Source organism: Gopherus flavomarginatus, chromosome 2, assembly GCF_025201925.1.
Source record: "Gopherus flavomarginatus isolate rGopFla2 chromosome 2, rGopFla2.mat.asm, whole genome shotgun sequence".
Classification (NCBI taxonomy): Eukaryota; Metazoa; Chordata; order Testudines; family Testudinidae; genus Gopherus; species Gopherus flavomarginatus.
Window position 1 is genome coordinate 162,644,395 of NC_066618.1, and position 16,883 is coordinate 162,661,277.

The 16,883-nt window shown below is 46.9% G+C and overlaps 1 protein-coding gene across 3 annotated transcripts in view; it reads left to right on the forward strand.

Moving 5' to 3' along the window:
* The window catches only part of GFRA2 (GDNF family receptor alpha 2), a 111,812-nt gene that overhangs the window by 24,660 nt on the left and 70,269 nt on the right, over positions 1 to 16,883 (forward strand). For 2 of the 3 annotated variants that reach the window (XM_050940088.1, XM_050940089.1), the window contains exon 3: positions 5,145 to 5,228. The exons of the other annotated variant lie outside the window; for it this stretch is intronic. In XM_050940088.1, coding sequence (XP_050796045.1) covers positions 5,145 to 5,228 — 84 coding nt within the window. The remainder of the gene's footprint in view (positions 1 to 5,144; positions 5,229 to 16,883) is intronic. 3 annotated transcript variants of the gene reach the window in all.

Below are 16,883 nucleotides of genomic sequence, written 5' to 3' on the forward strand. Positions count from 1 at the left end.
GATATACAAACTTAAATGGGATAGAGCCCAGGGGATCCCCTGGGTCAGCGCGCCACCGCGGCAGCCGGCAGCCCAGGGGATCCCCTGGCCCAGGGAAACCCTGGGCTGCCGTCTGCCGCGGCGGCGCCCTGACCCAGGGGACACCCTGGGCTGCCGGCTGCCGCCGGCAGCTCAGACACCCTCTCGATCCCAGCAGCAGCGGCCGGTCAAAAAATTTGGGGGCGCTTTTTGGCACCCCCAAATCTCGGTGCCCTAGGCAACCGCCTAGTTTGCCTAAATGGTTGCACCGGCCCTGATCTCCCCACTATCTGGGTCCCATCCCAGTCTTGCTTCTGCTCTGCAGCAGGAAAGGAGAGTGGCTCAGTCCCAGCTTCCTGACAACCAATTTTGCCTCACGATCCTTTTGAAGGATTTCCTGTAGTGAAATGCATTTATAACGGTCCATAAAGGAGCTGCTGGAAGGGGAGCCGGCCCTGCCTGATTGCTTCCTCCCCATTAATCGGCCTCTTTTCCAGCAGAAGGTTTTGAGTGGCTTCTTAGTTATGGGGGACAAAAACAGCCTGCTCAGGCTAATAATATCCTGAATGATCCAGAAGAGCCTAGAAAAGTGGGCATTGGCCACAGTCTGTTAGGAGGCTTGTACATCTTTTTAAAAACAGAAGCCTCCTGTCTCCTCCTGCTCTGGCTGAGCATCCTCCCTGTCAAGCGAACTAATTGATGGGTCACTGTGTGAGATCTCTGTTCATCCACAGAACAGGTGCATCACCTATGGGCTAGAGCAAGCTCCCACCATGTTCCCCTTCACTTGAGAGAGAGAAAGAGAGACTTCTCTACCCCCAGGAGTGAGAGGGCAACCGAGTCTAATATAGGACAATTAGCATGATGAGTGTTCTTGTGGAGGTAAGGCCTGGCTGTTGGAGAGATGGTCTCATGGTTAAGGCTCTGGACTAGGACTCTGGAAGTTTGGGTTCTGTTTCTGGTTCTGTCGCCGACTCCCTGTGTGACTTGGGCAAGTCACTTTGTTTCCCTGTGTCTTATCCCCACCCTACAGATGGGAACAGATTCTGTTTTGTCTTACCTAGTGACACTGTAAGCTCTCTGGGGCAGGAGGTATCTTTTACTTTCTATTTGTACAGCACCCGGGGCAATGGAGCCCTGAGATTGATGTGAAATTGTAAATACTATCATACCAATAATTTAAAACACTAGGACTGAAATTGAATCCCACTCAAGTTACATAAATCTCATGGGAGAAATTGTTTTTGATCACTATAGACCTTGGCTGGATTTGAATCCATGACCTGGTGGTAAAGGTCTGTAACCCAGCACTTGTCTTATGAGGAGAAGGCCCCCTTTTTTGTGCATGTAGCCTTACTCCAGATCAGCCTTGCAAATTTGAATTTGAAGAGAGAGAGAAAGAAAAAGAAAAAGCAGATCCGAGAGTGTGGATGTTGGTGTGTGTTGATGTTGGGGAGCAAGCAGGGAACCCCATATTGGGACTCCTGTGTTCTGATTTTGGCTCTGCCTTTGAAAACAGTGGGCAAATCACTTGAACTATCTGGGCAAAATCAGCTCTGGCACAAGAGGATGGAACTTCCATTGATTTCAAAGAGTTGCAGCTGCTCAGATCAGGGCTGATTTGAATCCTCCATGCCTTACTTCACCATCTGTATGGTCTACCAAAACTGACAGATTGTGAGGTTTGTTTTGTTAAAAAAAAAATGTGAAAAATCTCTATGTTTGTGTTTTGCTTTGAAGTGACTGTTTCAAAATTCTTTATTTTAGTATCAAAGCAGTTTAAGGATGGTAAAGGCAAAACTCAAATGTTTCAAAATTAATCTGTGTTTTGATTTGCTCAAAGTTTTGGTTCAGCTCAAAACAAACATTTTGGAATCCCTAGTGAACTGAAAAGAGTCAGTTCTTTTCACATCTGTACACCTGAAACCAGGCAGAAGGTGGAATTTGGAGGTCCCCTGTCACTCCTGACACCCACTTGTCATCCCAACCCCATGGCTTGGTTTGCTGTAAAGTCACCCATCCATACCCATCCCTTCATGCTTCACTTCCCCCTCTGTATGCTCTGCCAAATCATGTTGTGTTCTCATGCCAGTGGCTGGCCCACCTCGAGGATAAGAGCCTGTTATTGCTGCTAGTTAATAGTGACTCCTTTAGCTCAAGTGGTTGAGGCTTGTGCTTTGCCACTGGAGGTGGTGGAGTCAGTCCCTGTTGACTGCATGTGGTGTGGGTAATGTAGAATAGAGATGAATAATACATACTTTCCTGGTGAGGAGTGGGGAGGATGAATTCAGCAGTGATCGCCAAGCGCTTGGAGAGCCTCATGATTATTTCTTGGGTCTGTTGTGATGGGTGCAAGCCGATGACCACAGTGAAAAGTAGCTAGCTGTAATTTGTGTTACAGCAGTGCCCACAGGACCCAGCTGAGATCAGGGCCGCATTGTGGGAGGGGCTGCGCATACATAGGGTGACCAGATGTCCCATTTTCATAGGGACAGTCCTGTTTTTTGGGACTTTTTCTTATATAGGTGGCTGTTACCCCCTATCCCCTGTCCTGTTTTTTTCACAGTTGCTCTCTGGTCACCCTACACAACACATGCACATAGCAAGAGACAGTCCCCGCCTCAGGAGCTTACAGTCCAAACAGTCCAAGGAAAGATGATCATCCCTGCTTTGTCGACATGGAGAGATTAAGGCCCATATTCTTAAAGGTATTTAGGCACCTAACTCTCCTTGATTGCAATGGGAGTTAGGCAGCTAAACACATTTTAAGAATCAGATCTTCAGTGTCTTGCTCCAGGTCACACAAGGAGTCTGTGGCCAAGCCAGGGATTGAACCCAGCTCCCCAGAGTTCTGGTACTGTGCCTTATCTGCAAGGCACCCTCCCAGTTTAGCACCACAGCTCCTAGTACCGGTTTGGGCAGACAGGACCAGATTCTCCTCTCAGCTACGCCGGTGTCACTGCCCCCCAAAGACAATGGTCTATACTGATGTAACCCAGAGCAGGCTCTGGGCCTGCCTGCTGGGTTTGGAAATAGGCTGCTCTGTTTAATCATCTGTCCCTTTCCTGGAGAATCCCCTTTGCTGATCAGCAGAGAGCTAGCTTGGAAGGGAGCCATCCCCAGCCCAGCCTCCATCTTCAGGGAGCCAGTGCGGGCAGTGTGGTTAGACCCAGTGTCCTCCTTGGTTTACGGGACCATGTGTGGCGTGGCAGTTCATCTGCTCCTAATCCCTCCACTGCAACCTCAGCTCACTTATCAGGAGGGTGGGCACTTCAGCATCTGCCAGCCCTTCCTTCAGGCAGGAAATGTCTTCAGAAAGGCCCTCTCCAAGAGGCCTGACTCTCTCCCAATCCACAGAGATGTGCCGGGAGCTCACTGAAAGCATGGCTAAGTACAATGGAAACCAATGCACGAGGCTGTTGGTCAGTCTTCTGCTGGGAGCTCGGAGTGGCCTTCCATTGATTTTTTTTCTCTCTCTCTAGCAAGAGCCCCGGCACAATGGGAGTGTTCAGGGTCCAGGACTGATATTAACGGTCCTTTCATGAATCTCTCCTTAAGAAGGACAAATGCTTTCATGACCCATACGGCTTGTTGTCCTATTCTTGACTTTGCTGATGGCTGCTCTTTGGGGGTGCAGTTTGGTTTAGGAATTTGTGTGCACAGGTGTGTGTGCGTGCAAGAGAGGTCGTCACCTGGAGCTAATTTTTGTATCTCTCCTGGAGATGCTTGAAGACAACTTAGTAATGGGCTCATTGCCCTGGAGAGCAATTCTCCAAAATCTTACCCTGTTAAAGTCAATGGGAGTGCTCCCAAGCTTTGGCCCCTAGTGTGGTGTTTTATGTATACTGGTCATACTGGCAGCTTCACTCAGTTCCATGGAGATGTGAAGCCACCCTGGAGAAAAGCCACAAGCTCTTGAGCTCGCTGCATACCAGTGCTCCAAGGGTTAATATGCCATGGTCTTTGGCAGAGTTATGGTCCCTGGGTGGGGTTGTTAGCAAGGGGCTGTTGCATTCTGCTGAGCCTGTTTGGGGTCTGTAGATTTGGGTTATTAAACCCCAATGAAGGTCTTGGAAGCAAAACATTTGAAATTGTAATGAAAATATTCACCCAAATTCTTCCCCCTTCCCTGCAAATATACACCTTTCTGCCACATGGGAAAGTGTTTGTGAGAAGATGGACTTGGAGTCAAGAGACTTGGGTTCTGTTCTGAGCTCTGCTACAAGATGACTTTGCTGCGTTCACACACACACACAGAGACACCCTCTTGGTGCCTCAATTTCCCCATCTGTACAATGAGGATGACAACAGATTTATAGCGGGGCTCTGTAGGTAAATTCATTAATGTTTGGGAGGAGCTGTGATATGACGGTGCTGAACACTGTATTATTATCTAGATAGGGATCCAATGATACTAAGAACTGTAGGAAACTGCTTATCAATACGATTCAAGGTTGGAAATGCCTTTTCTTTCCCCCTCAAAATCAGCCATAATTCTAACAAAGGCTAAGCCCTGAACTAGAGCTGTTCAGCGGTGAGGGGAGAATTTTGACATGTTGAAATAACTTTCTGTTCTGAATCAGAAGATACTGTCAAAATACTGACAGTTTTTGCAAAGCAGGGGTAAAAAATCCCCCAAAGTTTTGAATCTGGGAAAAGTCAACATTTTTGATCGACATGCCAAAATGAGATGTTTTGAACTGAAAAAAAAATTCATTTAGTTTTGAAGTGTCCATTTGCAACCAACGTTTGTTTCAATTCTCCTGGAACAGGAAATCAAAAAGCTTTGGTGAAATTGACATTTTCCTGTGGGGAAAGTGTCAATTTTGACAATTACATTTTCCTATGGGCAAATTTTTATGGTCACATTTTTTTGACCAGCTCTGCAGAAATGAATGGTCAGAACATTCCAGGATGAATAGGATTTGTAGGGGAGTCAAAGGAATTTCCGTGGCTGGATCCAGCTGAAATTCAGTGAGATTTAGTACCTAATCCCCTTAGTGCCTTATGACCGGCTTCCCCCACCGTGGCTTGCGGGGGCAGCTCAGTAATAGCACGGATGGTTGTTGGGTTTATTCAGTGCGGGGTTTCAATCTCTTTTATTTTATTTTTTTCCCCTACTCCAGGAGAAGAATTTTATGAAGCTTCCCCTTACGAGCCGGTCACCTCTCGTCTCTCTGATATATTCAGACTCGCTTCAATTTTCTCAGGTAATAAAAGCAAAACAAAACATGCTTTCACTGTTTTATATTCTCTTCCTCTCGCCTGTGAATAGACCTTCTGCCAGCCTCCAGGGGAATGATAAAACATTAGCTCCCTTTCCCATTCCTCAATCCCTTTCTCTCCAGCCTATCTCCCACCCCATAATATCTCATATTGCGCCCCCCTTCCCCGGGTGCCTTGCAATCATAATTCTGTGACTAAGATGTTGCAGGCTGGAGTTATGAATAACGGTGACATCTCTAGCGATGCTACTGAGAATGGTCTGGGCCTGATTCTCAATTGCCCTGCACCTCATGCTATTATTTCCCCCCGTGCAAAGTGGGCATGAAACACTACAGGGCAGATGCTCTTCACATAAAGCAGCAAGCGAGTAAAAGTGCAAATCGAGAGTAGCTCCAGTCAGGGAGATTTGGATTGCGCTGGTGTGACTGAGAGCAGAATTGAGACTTATTGTTCTCATTCGTTAGCGGTTCACACACACCGTGCGCTGATGATGCTACGAAATACAGGGCAACAGAAGCAGATTCTTGGGGTTCACATGTATAGATCTATAATTAATGTGTTGCACCAGAGTCTAATCTCAGTGACTTGGTGCCAATCTGGTGGCACTGCACTGATTTCTGTGGAGTTACTTGGAATTTAAAGCAGTGTAACTGAGAGCAGAGTGCTGGACCAACATGAATGAACTAATAACGCTCTGCCGCAGAGTCCAGTGGGAGGCAAATGTAGAGAGAAGTGCAGAGGTGACCCTACATTGGTCCCTGGTGGGGACAGACCAGACTGAATCTCCTGGGTCTTCCCCCTGCTAATTTTTCTGAGCTGGGAGGAGTCCGCTTTGCAACCACACAGTGACCTTGGTAACCAACCATTGTGGTAAGTGGGATTAGAAAAGGCGAATGGCTTTGTGCAGTTGTTGGAGCCGGTTACATAGAGCCACCACCTGAGATCCCAGGGCTGGGTCAGACCTTGAGACTCTGTAACTGGATCTTCTGGGGAGTGCTCTACTCCTGGGAGACCTTGCAGAGATGGAGTCTGGGAGCAGCATGGGACCTCTGGGCGCTATTATCTGCCTTTGGGTATTCAGGGTAGTTCTAATTCTGCAGCCCAACATTGCCTTCTTTCCTTCCCTCAAGGGCTCCCTCTATCTCTGTGTCTCCTTCTATTCTACGTCTCCTTTCTTCTTCCCTCTCTCTGCTCCTCTGTATTGTCTCCAGGCCTGTGGGACCCTTTCCCAAGCCAGATGACCCATGTGCACATGTGCGTTCTATGCGGCACTGGTTCTTCCTCTCTATTTGAAATGAATTCTTTGATTTATGCACCTCCAAGGGTCTCCCTGCTGCAGCTGTGTAACTGTTGAAGCATCGCTTGCAGGTCCTCCCCTTTCTTATCTACCTCGATTCCATTCAGACATTCAAGATTCCCATTGGTGTCAGTGGGAGCAGGGGTATAGCTGTGTCTGGTGCCTCCCATTTCCTGACATTGGAATCCATCTGCCAGATGCGTCCAGCAAAGCAACATATTCCTGCTCCCACTAAAGTCAATGGATGAGTAATGGATACTGCAGAACCCTGGGGTCATGCCCCTGGGAGAGGACAGCTTGGGAAAATAGCCAGAAAGGTGCAATGAATCCAGGGCCAAATTCCCTGCTGGTGAAAATCGGCAGGGCTCCATTAACTTCAGTGCAAATGTGCCAGTTTACAGCAGCACAGAATTTTCCTGGTCTGTCTCTGTTAGTTACTACCTAGGGTCTTGTCTACGCTATGGGTGCTGGGAACACAGGTACTGTGCTGCTGCTGTGCCTCTGTAGCGTGGATTCTACTTACACCAATGGAAGGGGTTTGTCCACTGATGGAGGTAATCCATCTCCCTGAGTGGTGGTAGCCACATCGGCACTGGCGGTTAGGTCAGCTTAACTATGGCACTAGGGTGTGAAAAATTTTACACCCCTGAGTGATGTAACTAGGTCAATCTAAAGCATAGTAGGGCTCGGAGGGGCATTTGGGGGTGCAGATGAGGAGAAATTGGCAAGACAGAACTAAGCTGGAACGTGCTACTTTCTCATCTTCCGTGGCATGACCGTCAGCGCGAAGAGTACAGGCTCTTCCTTGGAGTGGATTTCTTTTTTTCACAGAGGTGTTGTGGTTTGGTGTTTTACTTTTTTTTTTCCTTTGGACCCAGCTGCCTCCAAGCATTGGATAATAAGGAATTGATAAAGTGGGCTGGAGAGCTCGTAATTTGCTCATTTGTCTCGTAGACACACAAAACGTGTTCTCTCGCCCAGCAGAGTGTCAAGTCCATTAAACAAAGATTTTCACAGATGGAGACACTTAGACACAGCTCCCCTCTCCCTCTGAGGGGCTGAGACCCTGCTGCCATTCCCATGCTTTGGGCAGGGGAGTCAGTGGTGAGGAGAACAGGAATGGGAATAAGTGACTGGGTAATGGGGCATCTGTGCTGGAGTTCCAGGAGGCTGTTTGACCAGGTGCCAGCCCTGGGTGGAGAGGGCAGATGGCCATTTCTGTCAATCTGGACATGCTGTGATTTATGAGAAAGTCCAGTGGTGGGGGCAGGTCTGGCTGGCAGGTTCAAAGCAAGAGCTCTGGAGAAAAAGCAGAGTTGATTTTTGGTTGGTTTGGGTTTTTATCTTTTTTTTTTAATTTTACCTGAGGGATCTTGATTTCCAGATGCCCAAAATGGACATGAAAGGACCTTGTAGTGATAGGGTTTGAAGAAGGGTACCAGTATGAAGAAGCAGAAAGGCTTAAATGTTCTACTGGGAGAAAGGACTTTTCTCAGGACCAGCTTGTGCAGCCTTGTGTCCCATTGGTGAGCACTTGCCTATGGAAGGCCATAAGACTCCTTGTGGAGTTAGTGCTCACCTGACTAAGGATTGTACAATTGCAGAGTAAGAATGAGGAACATCCAGCCACATGTTAGTCCCATGGCAAAATAATGAAAGAACAGGTTAAAGAACACTGGGGGGGATGAATCTAGTGGGGTCCCACAGGGGTCAGCCCTAGGTTCGGTACTAGCCAATATTTTCATGAATGATGTGGATCATGGAGTGGAGAATATGTGTATAAAATCTGCAGATGACACCAATCTGGGAGGGTCTGCAAGCACTTTGGAGCACACAATTAAAATTCAACAATGCCTTGACAAACTGGAGAATTGGTCTGAAATCACCAAGATGAAATTCAGTAAAGACAAGTGCAAAGTACTTCACTTAGGAAGGCAAAATCAAATGCACAACTACAAAATGAGAAATAATTGGCTAGCTGGTAGTCCTGCTGAACAGGGTGTAGAGGTTATAGTGGATCACAGATTGCATATGAGTCAACAATGTGTTGCAGTTATGGAAAAGGCTAATATCATTCTGGGACAGGACTAGGCAACCTATGGCACGGGTGCCAAAGGCGGCACGCGAGCTGATTTTCAGTGGCACTAACACTGCCTGGGTCCTGGCCACTGGTCTGGGGGGCTCTGCATTTTAATTTAATTTTAAATGAAGCTTCTTAAACATATTAAAAACTTTATTTACTTTACATACAACAATAGTTTAGTTATATATTATAGACTTATAAAAAGAGACCTTCTACAAATGTTACAATGTATTACTGGCACGTGAAACTTTACAGTAGAGTGAATAAATGAAGACTTGGACACCACTGCTGAAAGGTTGCTGACCCCTGTTCTGGGGTATATTAACAGAAATGTTATATGTGAGACAGGGGAGGTAATTGTCCCTCTCTAGTCTGCACTGGTGAGGCCCTAGCTGGAGTCCAGTGTCCAGTTCTGGGTGCCACACTTTAAGAAAGATGTGGATAAACTGGAGAGAGAGTCCGGAGGAGAGCAACAAAAATGATGAAAGGTCTAGAAAACCTGACCAGTAAGGAAAGGTTAGAAAAACTGGGCATATTTAGTCTTGAGAAAAGAAGGCTGAGGGGGGGACCTGATAACAATTTTAGATATGTTAAAGGCTGTTATAAAGAGGACTGTGATCAATTGTTCTCCATGTCACTGAAGGTAGGACAAGAAGTAATGGGCTTAATCTGCAGCAAGGGAGATTTAGGTTAGATATTAGGAAAAACTTTGTAACTGTAATGGTAGTTAAACTCTGGAATAGACTTTGAAGGGAGACTGTGTAATCACCATCACGGGAGGATTTTGAGAACAGATTGATACGTACCTGCCAGGTCCTGGTTTACTTGGTCCTGCCACAGCACAGGGAGCTGGACTTGATGACTTCTCGAGGTCCCTTTCAAGCCCAACATTTCTCTGGTTCTATGAAAAAAATATGAATGATGGAGCTGGTTGGGAATCTTCTGTTGAATGATTTTCCCAATGGAAAATGAAGTTTCTGCAAAATCAAAATTTTCTGCTGGAAATATTTCTTTTCAGTTTCCCATTGGGGAAAATTGAAATGAAGTATTTGTTGTGGGTTAGTTTGACCCAGATCTGAATACTTTATTGAATTGACCCAAAATGTTTCATTTCGAATCAATTAAAAAATAACATAAAGCTGCATTTTTCTAGCTCATTGCCTTATGGGTGTTGTCATTTGGATACCTGTTGTCTCCTATGAGCAGCATTCCCTGGAGGACTATATCTCACACAATGCAATGTGGCTCCCTCAGGAATGTCAAAATGTCTTTCAAAAATGTCTAAATGAAAAGTTTCTACATTTTTTTTTTTGGAATTTCCATTCCATAATTATTATTTTTTAAAATTTCAGCTTTTCATCCTGTTCCAGAATGAAAGCAAATGTTGATATGTCAGAAATTCCAACTTTTGATCAGCTCCAATCAATGGGTTTAAAAGCAAGGCAGATCAGCTGTACACTCAGGATATAAACAACTGTATACACCTGGGTCTACCTTACTGCTTAGCAAGAGCTCTCTGCCCTGACAGTGAGGGGAAAATGGACCAGATGGACCAGGCACACAATTTTGTCTTGATTCCCACGAGAAGAACCCATGCTGTATTTGGATCAGACTCTGCGTACAGCTGCTAAAAAGAGGGAAGAACCTTACTGGGGTCAAGTCTGTCAGGACTCCTGGGTCTAGGTGTGCCAAAGAGACCAGTTGTAACTAGAGCTGTGTCAGTAACTAATTTTTCAGTCTGTGGCTGTCCTGTAAAATCGGGGTGGAAAATAATTCTGGTCAACCTGAAACAAAATTTTAGAAAATGTTGTTGTTTTTTTAACCAAAAAGTTGAAGAAAGAATGTATTTTTGGTTGAATAAAATGCTTCATTTTTGAGCTTTTTTAATGCATTTTAAATATAAGATTGAAATAAATTTTGAAATGAAAAATTGTTCCAAATCAAAGCATTTCAATTTTGGGGATGTCTTTTTTTCAGGGTTTCAGTTTTTTAACTGAAACAAGTCAGTGAATTTGACATGAATTTGTGAAGCATTTTGGTGTCTCCTAATCTGCATTTTTTTCTTAGTGAAAAAAGTTTTGGATGGAAAATTTCTCCCAGCTCTAGTTGTAATTCATGCTAACACCATGGGCCTCTCTGTCAGTCACTGTGGGCCTGGAGTTAAGGTTGTCTGGGTGCTCTAACTCTGCATTTCCAATCCTTAATAACCTTAACACTGAATTTCCTGAATATTTAATAGTTGGGTTTGGGATCACAACATCTTGTTGCGTCTGATGAAGTGAGTATTCACCCATGAAAGCTTATGCTCCAATACGTCTGTTAGTCTATAAGGTACCACAGGACTCTTTGTCGCTTTTTACAGATCCAGACTAACACAGCTACCCCTCTGATACTTAACGTCCTGGTAAGGATTTTTACTCTTAAGCTACTGGTAGGAACTGTCATCTTACATCCATTGTAATGTAGGTTTCTGTCTTGAAAAATAGGTTTGAATTTGCTACTTGTTTCTGGCTTAGAGGTTTGATCCTCTGGGTCAGGCAAGAGCAGCTCATGGTTTTAGATACAGAGTTCCCAGGTTCAATGTCTACCGATAATCCAAACAAGGCTGTTACATCTTTATTTTTGTTGGGGTTTCCAGCTTAAGACAATTTAAAGGGGTCTGACTTTTCTGACAAGGTTGAGTGCCCTCCCTTGGAAAATCTTTAAACCCTTTGCAGGAGTCTCAAGTTGGGACCAAGAAGTCACTCATTAGCCCTGGCAACTGAAATCAAGTAAGAGCAGACTGGCTGGACAGAATTCAGTGGTCTGTCTGTCAAGGAGGAATCTGAGAACCTCAGATTTCTCTCTGCGTCTTTCCTTCAGTGCCACCCACTGAGCATCCTTTGGAATGTCATCCCAGTCCATTTGTAACTTTTGGCCATCAGTTTCCATGACCACCCCTTGCTGCTACCTTTCCATTGGCTTCTCCCTCTTCTCCAGTCCCCCACATCTCCAGCCAGCTAAAATCAGGACTTGCAATGCCTTGACTTCTTTTCACCCATTCTCCTTTTAACCCTGGAGATGAAAGCCAAGCCCTTACCATTTGCCTTGTGCATGACACGAACCCTGCTCTCCATCAGCCGTGTCACTATGGCTACAGAGTTCGGTTGTGGTAATATACGAGGCAGGAGAGGAGTGGAAGGGCTGGAATATTATTACTCTTCAGAGGTACATTACATGGCTCATTGCACCGTCTGGAAGGTTAGGGCTTCTTTAAGTGCACGTTCCTGGAATGGGGTAGGCTAATAGAAAAATGTCCCTTCAGACGCTTCAAAATAAAACCAGTTAAGGGCACAAACGGCTGCTTTTGTCAGCAGTGAAGTGACATATGGCTCTGCTCCGGTGAGAGGTTAATGCTCTTAACTGCAGTGAGGTAGCTCATGTGCCTATAATGGTGACACACTGTGCTGGCCAGCTGAATGCTCCTGTCTTAGAGGGCTCACGTTCCACAGCCAGGGCCGCAGCTCAGGGCACGGGTGAAGGAGAGGGGAGGCGTGAGCACAGCCTGCCACCATTGGACTTTTGACCCTGCTGAATGGTGGGCAGATACTAACAAGTGACTGGTTACTCTGGGGCGTTGGTAATGGACTACAGAGCCTTATGCTTAGGGTCCTTCCAAATTCACGGCCATGAAAAATGCGTCATGGACTGTGAAATCTTGTCTTTTGTCTGCTTTTACCCCATACTATACAGATTTCACAGGGGAGACCAGCGTTTCTCAAATTGGGGGCCCTGACCCAAAAGGGAGTTGTAGGGGATTGACAGGTTATTTTAGGAGCGTCACAATATTGCCACCCTTACTTCTGCGCTGCTGCCTTCACAGCTGGGTGGCCAGAGAGTGGCGGCTGCTGACTGAGGGCCAAGCTCTGCAGGCAGCCGCACAGAAGTAATGGTGGCAATACCATACCATGCCATCCTTACTTCCGGGCTGCTGCTGGCAGCTCTGTATTCAGAGCTGGGCTCCCAGCCAGCAGCCGCCGCTCTCCAGCTGCCCATCTCTGTAGGTAGCGTCGCTGTCAGCAGCAGGGCAGAAGTAAGAGTAGTGGTACTGCACCCCCCCTACAATAACTTTTTGACTCTCACCCTCCACAACTCCTTTTCGAGTCAGGACCCTTACAATTACAACACCTTGAAATTTTAGATTTAAATAGCTGAAATCATGAAATTTATGATTTTTAAAATCCTATGACTGTGAATTTGGAAGGGTCCTATTTATGCTCCTTGGTCACAGGCTCAGAGAAATAAAGCTGTTATTGTCTGTCAGCTCAGTGGCCTGCGTGAAATGAGTTTACTGGTTCTCAGTTTTGTCCACTTCACAAAACATCTAGCATCACAATGGGGCGGGGGGAAGAGCTCAGCAGACAGGTCACAGATGGAGATGATCATAGATCTCCTATCAGTGCCCTTCTCTGTTCAGCACTAAAAGGGTTAATTGAAGGCAGCGGCTAGATTGTTTTCCCTGATTAATGCCCAGGCAGGATCAGGACCCCCTATTGTGCTAGGTGCTGTACAAATGCCTTGCCTGACCTAATTGCTGCCCTGAAGACTTCTCAATCTAGTTGAGAGGTGGCTCAAAGGGAGGATTTAAAAATGGACAGTAAAATCATATTGTTGCTGAGTCGAACTCCTGGTTTTAACTTCTGAGGCAAAGGTGCTCCAGGGAGCTCAGCCTTTGGGTTCCAGACAGCACGGCCATTTCTCCCCCCGCATTTTGGATTAAATTATCATCAAGGAAACATTTAGCTGGTGGAAAAATATGAAAAGTGAAGTGTCTGGCGTCAGAGATTATTAATTTGTGGGCTGATCTATTCCAAAAATCAACCCGTGATTAACAGGAAATGTTTCTGGCAATTGGGGCGGGGGGAGGAGGGGGCAGAACTGCCAGCCAGAGTGGGAGGCTGGGATATGGGATAGAGAAATGCTCAGCAAAGGAGAGTGTTGCTTTCACGGCTGCATGGGGCATAACGTGATTATCCTCAGGTTGTCTCCTAGGCCAAATGCGGAAAACATGTTATTTAAATTTCAGAAAGATCCGATTCCTCTCCAAATGGCTGTCAGAGCTGCTAAGTGTCACCGCAAAGCAGGTTAGAGCTGCTGCTCAGGCGTCTCTCCAAACTCCTGGAGGAATCACCACTAGCTCCAGGGGACGTGAGCAGGAGGTGCCGGTTTGGGAACACGGGGAGTGGATAGACATTTCTATGCTGATCTGTTGCACCTCTCTTGTGCATAGTGTGGGATTCAGCCCCGGACGGAGGAGCCCACGCTAGGCCTGCATCCCACTTTAGCCCTCTCTTGATGGATTAAGTGGTGCATATGTGACTGCCACCATCTTGGCCAACCCAGTGGGGACTGAAGCAGGGACTGAAAAGCCTGAATCTCTAAAGCCTGAATGTCCTACACCCATCTGCCTGCACACATGGGTGCACTGCCTCTTGCCTGCAGTTTCCCTTTCCCACCCCTTGTTCAGCTCTATCCCTTGCTCTCCTGCTGCTCTTCTCTTGTTATTGCAGAGGATCCAACCACTCCTGCCCTGACTAGACCCCACCTTCCTGTCCTGCCTCAGATGCCACTCCATCCCCATTCCTGCCCTCGTCCACCACCCTGTGTGCCCATTTGCTGAGGGCTTTTCTCCTGTCCTGGCCTCCTGCTAAGGATGTTTCCTCTATCCTGCGCTCCTACAAGTTTCTTCTCCAATGTCTTTTAAGAGCAGCCGAGGATGTGGCTTAGTGCAGCTGCCTCTCCCAGCCCCTCCCTTCATTCCTTCTGCCCTCCACCCTTGGTGCTGTGTCCATGCATGGTAGTAATGAGGCTGCGAAGGGAGCGGGAGCTTTCCCCCTGACCTGAAGCCGAAGCAACTGAAGTAAACGAGCTGTTACTGTTGTTTTCCGATAACATGGCTGGGCCAGCCTGGCATTAATTGCCTGTGGGGATAGCCGTGGGATTACCGTAACTTTTCAAAAAGGGGCTGGGGAAGCGAAGAGGGAGATATTGCATACGCCAGGCTTGCTGGCTGCAAAGCAGCTGACTTGATTGGGAACACCTGAAATGCCATCACCAATGGCTTTGGTGGTGGGTCTCCCCCTAACCCCTTGTGTGTGTTTGTTTCCTGCATCAATAGACCCAATGCCCAAGTTGGCACAATTAGCAGTCTGTGCTCTGGAGAGGCAGGGGGGCTGTAGGGCAGGACTCATATGCATCAGTAGAGCTGTTTGTGGAGAGCCAAGGCATGGAAAAGCAGGTTGCTTGCAGAGCAGTGAGAGGGCGTTGGCACAGCTATGTGGGGGAATCTGCTAAATGCATTTCCATCATAGGGCCAATTTCAGCTCTGTTCTCCTCCATTTGTGCACACAGCTTCCCTTCTGGAGACCAGCTGCCTCCAGAGCTTTCTGTGCCTCTGTCTCTGGTATCCTTACTGTAATGCCTAATGGTCCCAACTTGGCTCAGAAGCCGCTTGCACTAAGCCCTGTATGCACACATAGTGAGAGATGGTTCCTGTCCTGAAGTGCTCACAATCTGAACAGATGAGGCAGACACAGGTTGGGACAAGGGAGGATTATTCTCCCAATTTTACAGATTGGGGTGTGGGAACTGAGACCCAGAAAGATGAACTGACTTGCCTGAGGTCACACAGGGGATTCTGTGGCAGAGCCAGGAATTGCACCCAAATCTTTTGAGTGCCCAACCAGTTCTTTAAGCACAAGACCAGCTTTCCTCTGCCTCTATCTCTATCCCAGATTCCTTCTCTCCTCCCCTTTCATTAAAAGCTTGCCATACTTTGCCTGAAGATCTTCCTTGCAGTAGACACCATTACATTTTATTGTTACCCCTTTTGGCCTGAGCAGCTGGTTAAAATTTGGGACCCTGGCAGTTTTTCTAGTTGGGAGGAGAAATTGTTTCCCCAAACACAGGAGGAACAAAACAAACAAACCCACACACAGTTCCTTCGTTGGTTGTCCCAAGTCTGCCTTCCAGACTGCAGTCTGTATCCAAAGAGCTTTGTCTCTTAGCTTTATCTCAGGACCACATTATTGTGCTTCCAGGTTATGTTTATTGGCTTTTTCTCTCTGCTTCTGTCTTTTGTCTCCTTGTCTTATGCCTCTTGTGCGCACCCACAGACTAGAGAAACTGTTCCCCCAGTCAAAGCCCCGTCCATACACCTGAAACCCTTTGAGCCACATAATTGAGCTTCTGGTTGGCTTTTCCATGTGCCTATGTTTTAGGTGCTGCTGCTGTTGCTTCAGTCACGTGATCACAATGGATTCTTTACATTTATTCTGAATGAAAGCAGTGGCCATGTATGACCCATAACAAGGTTTAGCTCAAGCCAGAACAGTGTTCTACAGCCTGGTACTGTCTCTGCCCAATGTTTACAGTAAGGGGAACCCACGCCGGACAAGGGAGTGCGCTGAGCTCAGGCTGCAAGTTGGTGGCGAATGTTCATTCATTTCCTGTGCTAGCAGCGCCTGGCTGTTGGCAAAAGGGTGAATAATGACACATCTGTCCCAAGAGCCAAAGGCAGCCCTAGCGAGAGCAGACGTGGCTTCTGACAGCATTAGCGGATGTTAGCAGCAACTCATGTGAGACTCAGACTTTATATCCATTATTTTGCCTCAAAATTCTTCTGGACCCACCCGTATTGGAGATTCTGTGAAGCCTCTTTGTACGGGGACTAATGGGGAGGGAGATGGATCTGGGGTGCTGATAAGCACCTAACTTCTGTGCTGGAGACCTTGATGCAGTCTCGAGCTCTTGTATGCTTGATCTGTACACAGTAGGCAGCATACACAGGGTTGCAGGTAACCTTCCCTTTCCTGCCCTGGAAGTCTCTGCACCATCTCCTGCCCCTGGAGGGCCCTGGGCCTTGTCCTGCCTATTGTGAGGGTTGGGATAAGCTCAGGAGCTAAGGGGAATGAAGTAGCCACTCTCCCAGAGCTCCCTCAGAAGCCCCAGCTTCATAGACCCCGTTGCCTTTCTGCCTCATGAAATGTTAATACTTGTGCCTTATTAATGAGCTCCCCAGAAACTGCGCTTTTCCAAGTGCAGGCTCTATTAAAATGCATCCAGGTCCCTGCAGGTCTCAGGCAGGACAGACGCAGATGCTCACAAGGATTATACAATAAGCCAGCACTGTGCATTGATCGCACAGGTATGCCAGTGCTTCAGAATGCCGTGCGCTCCGCTCTATTAAGTGTTCTGAGGGCTTTGAGGACGATTGGCCAG